Source organism: Dunckerocampus dactyliophorus, chromosome 1 (assembly GCF_027744805.1).
Source record: "Dunckerocampus dactyliophorus isolate RoL2022-P2 chromosome 1, RoL_Ddac_1.1, whole genome shotgun sequence".
Classification (NCBI taxonomy): Eukaryota; Metazoa; Chordata; class Actinopteri; order Syngnathiformes; family Syngnathidae; genus Dunckerocampus; species Dunckerocampus dactyliophorus.
The window spans coordinates 50582226-50590737 of record NC_072819.1 but is presented as its reverse complement, the minus strand read 5'-3'; the positions used below and the strand labels follow the sequence as shown (position 1 = coordinate 50590737).

General features: G+C 43.1%; 1 protein-coding gene across 1 annotated transcript; it reads right to left on the bottom strand.

The window, feature by feature from the left end:
* Positions 1–2650: 2650 nt before the first annotated feature.
* On the bottom strand, positions 2651–7176 carry LOC129179087 (sodium/myo-inositol cotransporter-like). Its single transcript, XM_054771921.1, has 4 exons — positions 6543–7176; positions 6258–6453; positions 3818–3945; positions 2651–3745 (listed from the first exon to the last, which is right to left on the bottom strand). The coding sequence occupies exons 1-4, from the start codon at positions 7174–7176 to the stop codon at positions 2655–2657; spliced, it is 2049 nt and encodes a 682-aa protein (XP_054627896.1). The 3' UTR covers positions 2651–2654.
* Between the last annotated feature and the right edge of the window lie 1336 nt (positions 7177–8512).

Sequence of the window (8512 nt, the reverse complement as noted above, 5' to 3'; positions counted from 1 at the left end):
TGGTGGAAATAATAAAGGTAAAAATAAAAGCCGATATTAAGAAATTATTTTGAAAGGTAAACAAAAAATAATAATTGCTCCTATTTTATATACGTTGTATGATACTGATGTTCCTTTTTTTACAGAATTCTTGAAATCAAACTTATTATCATATCTACATGGATTGGTTTTGGAATGTTTACACAAAAAAAATATCAAAATAACCCCCAAATGTTTTTCAGTGTGTAAAATAAAGTTTTGACCATTTAATATCAAGAACGACCCTAATTGATATGTACTATTCTTTAAGAGCTTCAATTGGTAAAGTAACAACACGGGAATATTGGTGTTAATCAATTTGTTTGATGGCCATGTTTTAGTTAATAAAGCCATCAAGTGGTTGGTGAGTGCAAAAGAAAAAAAAGCATCCATCCATCTTCTATGCCGCCTATCCTCACTAGGGTCGTGGGGGTATGCTGAAGCCTTTCCCAGCTGACTTCGGACCAGAGGCAGGGCACACCTTGGACTGGTAAGAAAACAACTTTCACAGGTAAATTTTCACAAAAATAGAGGACGTGCTGTTTTTTGTTTAATGATATTACTCATTTCAAATGTACACAGTGGTTTCATGACGTATTACAGCATGTAATATGACAGGAAGGGGAAAGAAGCCAATTTTACTGCCCCTGCGGTAAGCATGTGACAGCAGTGGCACATACTGTAGATAGGCCCTTCTTATGCACTCTAAGTAGTGTATAGTGGGATTTTTAATTTACTGTACAACTATATGTTGCAATCTATGAGTGTGGAATGATCATTCCGTAATGACTGCAGGCTGGAAGTACATTTCCTGCAAAATATAGAAAATTGAAAGGCACCACAGTTATGCGCACTATAAAAATATGCATTATGAAACACTGTTAATCGTGATTTCCACTTTTTAAAGTGAAATTACATTGCCAGTGAGTTGACTGATAAAAGCTATAAACGGCTGAGATATCCAAGCGGGGTGAATACTTTTGCATTCATTTCAGGTTTAGTAAAAAAAAAAAAAAAAAATACATTTCAGAAAAATCGCTAGAGTGCAACACCAGTGTGTTTGGTTTTGAATCCAAACGTCTTCAGACCACTCGACTGTTATAGACTGTGTTCCAAATGATTATGCAAATAGGATTTTAGTATCATAAACATAAAATTTTTTGTTTTTCAATGAAATTGATGGATGGCGTTGTGTCTTGGAGCTCTTTGGATGACTGATATCAATCTGGGACAACTGTCATAATTGGTTTGCCAGGTGAGCACAATGAAAAGAAAAATTACTTAAAATTATGTTCCACATTATTAAACATGCTGCAGATTTCAAGCAAAATGGGAAAGAAAAAGGATCTCTCTGCTGACAAAAATAGCAATGCCCTGGACAAGGCATGAAAACATTCAATAATTCACAAAAACTTTTGTACGGTGAAGAAATTTGTGGCTGATTAAGTTGAAAGGCATCATGAGAAAGGCTTGTGCCAGACAAATGTATGGAATGAAGAGAGCAGCTGCTAAAAAGCCATTACAAAGCAGCAAACAGGTATTTGAAGCTGCTGGTGCCTCTCAAGTCCCATCAACCTCATGGTGGAGGATCCTCCACAGGATTGCAGTCATGCATGAACTTACTATTAGGCCACCCCCAACCAATACTCACAAGCACAAACGCTTGCAGTGGGCCAACAAATACATAAAGATGAATTTTCAAACAATCCTGTTTGATGATGAGGGCCGTGCAACCTTGGGTGGTCCAGATGGATGAAGTAGAGTACGACCAGCGTATCTCAACAAGGCTGTGATGTCACCAAGGAGGTGGCTGACTCATGTTTTCATTGGGAGGGAGCTGGTAGGCCCTTTATGGTCATTGAAGGTGTGAAGATGACCTCAGCAAAGTATGTAGAGTTTCTGACTGACCACTTTCTTCCACGGTACAATATGAAGAACCAAAATGACCTTCATGCATGACAAATGCACCTTCTCAGAATGCAAAGAATACCTACTGTACCTCTCTGTCATTGGCTGTTTTTTTCCCTCACCTCAACCCAATTGAGAACCTATAGAGCATCGCCAAGCAAAAAAACAGGTGACAACAAAAGTTTCTTGCAAAGAAATTCAAGCAGAAACGCTCCAAAAACTCCCAAGTTGAGTGTAAGAATTGTGAAGGTTATATGGAAGAAGGGATCTTATGTTAACATGTAACTTGGCCTGTTCCAATGGTAGTCATTGAAATAGCTTTTGCTTTCAGGAAATATGACCTCCTTATGCTGCAAATTCAACAAATGAACATTTTCAGTCCTTAACAAGCAGTGAAATGCTTTGAAACTCTGTTGTGCATCATCATGTGGAACAGTGCATTTGAAGTTTAGATTTTTGAAAAGAATCCTGTTATCATTGGGAGGTTTGTTCAATAAAATTCAAACTGGACTCTAAAGGTTGATGACTTGGACATGATTATGACTCTCATTTATATTGACTACTTAGCAAAATCAGAGACAAATATCACTTTCATAATCATTTGGAACACAGTGTAGAGCTCATCTACAGTCAATGTGAATTTCTCTTGGAGATCAATAAAGTATCTATCAGTCATCACAGGCGTTGAGTCATGAAAAAGTGAGAAATTTGAGCGTGAGTAATGTTCCCTAAATGGAGAAATGGATTAAGAGAAAGACCCCTATGCAGGAAATCGCCACCATCCCTACGTTTAGGATTATTTTAGTTTGATGAGATTCCTGGAGAAGCTCATCCACCCGTTCTTCATGATCTTGCACTGTCATGACCTGAGCTTTAGTTCTCCTCTCCTGAAATCCCAAGAAGCATTTAAGAACCACATTGCATGGCTTGTCTTCTACCCCACCTGCTTCCTCTTCCTCCTCGCAATCTGGCTTTTCTTGCGCGTTACCATCAGGAATCACAAGATGGCAACCATTTGGGACAGGAGGACCTTCTTCACCGCCATCAACCTTCTGATTTAGAGGTTTCAAACTCCTCATTTCTTCCCTAGATTTTTCTTTCTGGTCTCGCTTTCGTTGGTTTAACCCCCACCAGGTTGTGGTTTGGATTTGGTCCGTTGTGGGTGGAGGCGTGCAGAGACTCACAACCACAGTCACCAGAGCAGAAACCCAAAACAGGATGGCTGCCACATACATGAAATGGACATCCTTGATAAATGCTGGCCGCTCATCCGGCATGCTGCAGTGAGGTTCACGATATGCAAACGCTAACGCCAGACGTAGAAGTCCAAGGGCAAAGCCGGCCATCCCGCCCCAAAAGGCGCCTGTCTCATTACAGCGGTGCCATAAGACGCCGAGTAAGAAGAGGGCTGCGATGGGAGGAGTCATGTAATCGCAGAGTTCCTGGATATAATAGAACACCTGGCCTCCCTGCATCTCGATGATGACGGGCACCCAGGCAATGCTCACGATCACCATAAAGACTACGAACAGCCGGCCCACAATCACCAGCTCCCTGGAAGATGCTTGCTTTCGCAGCATCTTGTAAATATCCAACGTGAATACAGTGCTTGCTGAGTTGAAAATGGAGTCCAAGTCACTCATGAGAGCCGCAATCATGACGGCCATCATCAGGCCGCGAAGACCGACCGGCATCATGGCCATGACAAGCCGTGGGTAGGCCACGTTGGTACAGCCAGACGTGGACCCGCACACTTCCATGCAGTGCTCCGGGCTGATGCACGCCAAGTCATTGGCAAAGTAGATCCTGGAGATCATCCCTAAAATCGGAAGAAAAACACAAAGCGGTCAAGCGTGGTGTAAGAGGAGCTCAGCCAAAACCTTTCTCGTACCTGGAATGACAATGACAAACATGGGCAGGATTTTCAAGAAGCCGGCCATGATGGTAGAACCTTTGGCATGGGCAATGTTCTTTGCTGCAAGGATGCGCTGCATAATCACTTGATCTGTGCACCAGTACCTGGAAGGAACATTTAGAAAATGGAGAGGAGCACCAGCTGATTCAGTCGGCAGCTCTTTGGAACAGGAAACCCATCAATGTGTATCTACGTCAGGGGTCTTCAATTAAAATTGAGTAAGGTCGGTTTATGCATTTTTTTTCACAGCGAAGGTCCGAACCTCATTTTGCCTTGAATTGCATCAAACAGACCAGCTCACATGAATATCAAATATAATGAACCACTTCACCCTTGCAGCTTGTTTGAGTACAACAAAATCACCTCCGGTGTATAAGCCGCACCCACTAAATTTAGAGAGAAAAAAAGATTTGTTTATGGATAAGCCGCACATGTCCACGTCATAAAATGGCATATTGTGGCGCGCACGAGTCCGTGGGGACCAGGTAGCTGTTTTTTTGACAGGAGCCAATCATGAGCTATGGAAAAACTCACAACGAGCTTGTCAACCCATTGGAAATTGCAGGAGGTCATTACGCAATATAAAAGTCTGACTCACGGTGTCATCGTACAAAGAACGCTAAACTCAACACACAGCAACTTAACACTCAAAAGGTATACCTAATAAATATACAGACATATACGACATATACAGACTAATACGAGTTTAAAATGAAAAAAAAAACATTTTAAAGTTTTCCCATAATGCATTTTATTTGAGCAAAGCATTTTATTGGAGGACGAGCAGCATAGAAAATGGTGGCTGGCACTGCAATGCTGTCTCTGTCCACCAGAAGGAGCCAGAGGAGCCCAGGCAGATGTCATTGCAGCACCACAATGAATGCGTTGCTCAGATGCAATGCATTATTGGAAAACTTTAAAAGTGTTTTTTTTTAATTATTTTAAACTCGTATTGGTACATGTTTGTATATTTCTCAGGTATACCTTTTGAGTGTTAAGTTGCTGTGTGACAAGTTTAGTGTTGGTAAGATGACACTGTGAGTCAGACTGTTACTTATAATGACCTCCTGAGATTTCCAACGGGCTCGTCGTGAGTGCACTGATAGTTCACGATTGGCTCCGGCCAAAGAAAGAGCTACCATTTCCTCACTGACTCACAAGCGGCTGTATAAGCCGCAGGGTTCAAAGTTTAAGAAAAAAATAGCGGCTTATACAATGGAATGTACGGTATCTTCACACCTAAATTGTGTTTAAAAGAAAACAGGACCAATTTCACATAAATAATAAAATGTTTAACTGTCCAAATAATGAAATGAACACAGGAGGCTTATTTTTTCAGTTAAATAAATAACACTGCATCGGTTTCTCAGGGGAAAAAAAAGAGCTCTACAGCTGAAGCTCTCCTTCACAACTCTCCCGTCAGTGATTTTCTTTTGCTCCAATATCCATACAATCTTTACTGAACACTCATTCGCACGTTGCTGTGCTATAAATGAATGTATTATGACTGTCGCAGATTTTTCATACTCGACTCTAAGTGGTGTTATTTAAGTGGCGCTCTCCTATCGGACTTTGGTGGATACTTCCCCTCGAATGATTGGTGTTTTGTCAGGTAATGTCGCGTCACGTGTGCGCTTTTGACCAGAGCTACAGTTCCTGAGCATATGACACACAGCGGTTTGGCTCTGGATTCTGGAAGAATGAACATGTTGGTCCATCTGTTCACTTTGAAATGTTCGCTTTTCTCTATCAACTTTTGTTACTTTTGAGCAAGCATGGTTCTCTCATTCAGTCTCATTCGACAAGTAAACAAACCATTTCATTGGCTCATTTTTGAGTGACGTCACCGCATTTGCTGGCACGTGACCGTAATAACTGAAGTAATCACGCCCGCAAACTGCTGCTGCGATCGGTCCGCCAGCATGACTGTTATATTTCCTGTTCACTTTAATTGGTCATGGGTGCGTAAAGGGCCATCACTGGGTCCACCATGTGGTGATGGCTGGTCAAGATACACGTATTACTGTTTGGTACCACAACACCAAAACTGCTTATCGGAACCAAGTGATCTAGACTTTCATGACCAGACCTGCTTGGTCCAATATTTGCAGTAGATAGGCCCATGGTATTATTCATTAGTGGTAGGACACATATGAAGCCATCGCTACCCTGGGTGGACTGACAGAAATGTGACTGCCAAATCGCAGTTCGTCTCTCCAACCACCACTAAACATTCACTCACATTTACACACCAGTTTGGGCCGGACTGGAGGCAAGGTGGGTGAAGTGTCTTTCCTAAGGACACAACAGCAGTGACTGGGATGGAGGAAGCTGGGTTCAAACCACCAACCCTCTGGTTTCTGGACGACCTGCCCTACCTCCTGAGCCACTGCTGCCCCATAAGAGCGACAAGTACCAAATAGAGGCAGGAGTCTGTCCCAGAAGGAACCCGGGCCATGGTAGATCTGGATCCTTGGGTCCTCGAAGGATCTTCAGAGCATCTGGCTTTGGGTTGAGGTGGTGGTGGCAAGATTCAGAGTATGTAAGGTTGGGGTAGGACAACAGGATGGCTGTGATGTTCGGAGCAGCCTGCATGTACTTGGTCATCATTCCTTGAAACAGTAGCAGAAGATGGTTGGAAACATGCTAACAATTATTTACCACAAATGCAACGCACAAACAAGTAAGATTGATTTTAGACCTTCAAGTCCGCCCACTTGGTAAAGGCTGATGCATGTAAGGCAGATGGCACCAACGACCATGAGGGCGGCTTGGACCATGTCTGTGTAGATGACCGCAACAAGACCTCCACTGATAGTCAGCAAAGCCGTCATGGTGATGAGCAGAATGATTGACAAATACAGGTTCCAGCCCAAAGACTCCTGGATGAACAAGGCTCCGGCGTAGAGGTCCACAGACATCTTGGTGAGGGTGTAAAGGATGAGCGATAACACGGCAATGTACACTTGCAGTCTCCTCCCGCCATAGCGCTTGGACAAATATTCTGGCATGGTGAAGACCCCAGAGAAGATGTAGACAGGTGTGAAGATCCAGCCTGATAACTGGAGCAGCAACAGGGCATTTAATTCCCATGCGGCCACGCCTAGACCGCTCGCGGCACCCGATCCGGCGAGTCCGATGAAATGTTCACTCCCGATGTTGCTGACAAACAGAGAGGCACCGACAGCCACCCAGCTCATGGAGCGGCCGGCCAGGAAGTAGCCGCTCACCGTGTTCCTGTTGGACCTGCACAGGGACAAGAAGCCAATCGCCAGTACGACGATGAAGTAGGCTACCACAACAAGGATGTCCACCACTTCCATGTTGGCAGCCATTTTTAATCACTGCTGTTGCTCTTGGACGGAAATGTTTCGGAAGTTAATATCAGTGCGACAGTTGGTTTAGGTATCAGACATGTTTGGACGTCTTCAGAGACACTTGGCTGTTATGCAGGCTGGCAGGACACAAACGTCAGCATGGTAGTTGTGTTTGCAGTCTCTGCTGCGGAAAGCTGAAACAAACGGAGAAAACAGTGTCAGACACAACACCTGATGGTGAGCGTACTATGCGGACTATTCCGTTCCGCCCGAGTGTCCAACATGCTTTTATGCCTTTACCAATATCCATCCATCCATTTTCATTGTCTCACTAGGGTCACTAGGGTATGCTAGAGCCTATCCCAGCTGACTTCGGGCGACAGGCGGGGTACACCCTGGACAGGTCGCCAGCCAATCGTGGGCACATATACACAAACAAGCATTCCCACTCACATTCATACCTATGGACAATTTAGAGTCTCCAATTACCCTAACATGTATGTTTTTGGAATGTGGGAGTACCTGGAGAAAACTTTTACCAGTATTTATGTAAGACTTATTTATACAAAAGGCATATTTATTCTTAAAGGGACCGTAATGGCATATTGTAGCGTGTGTGAGTCCGTGAGGACCAGGAAGCAACTCAGACGGGCTTGTCACCCTATTGGAAACTGCAGGGGTCATTACTCAATATAACAGTCTGTCTGACTCACGGTTTCATTTTGCAAACAACGTTAAAGTCATCACACAGCAACTTGTCACTCAAACGTTATACCTCAGAAATATAGAAACGTGTATTTTATATGAAAAAACATTTTAAAGTTTTGTTTGAGAAAAACATTCCAATGGAGGAGAGCATAAAAAGCACAGGAAATGGCTGCAATTCTGCTTCTGTCCACCAGAGAGAGCCAAATGAGCCCAAAACACCAAAAACAATCACAATCACATTGTTTTTGAATTCTATGAGGGTTGGAGGCAGTTCTGGTCAAACAAGCAGCTGTCGGAGGCTATTCTGACGTCCTGCAAAGAAATCCAAGCCAGAGACTCTCCACAAACTGATGTTTTTGACCGACAAAGCTTTTGCTTTCAGTAAATATGACCTCCTCACATCTGCAAATACAACAAATGACCATTTCCAGTTCTGTACTCTGTTGTACATTATCATTTGGAAGAGTGCAGTTTGGATTATTTTATTGAAAAGTACACCGCCTGTCATTTGCATCGACAGATAAGTGACACGTATCATTTGTGTGTTAATTTGAAAGTGCGGTGTTTGTTTATACTACATTTGCTTGGTGTGGTCATGTTCTAATCTCGTGACATCGCCTATACTTCAGAATCACTATGAATCGTT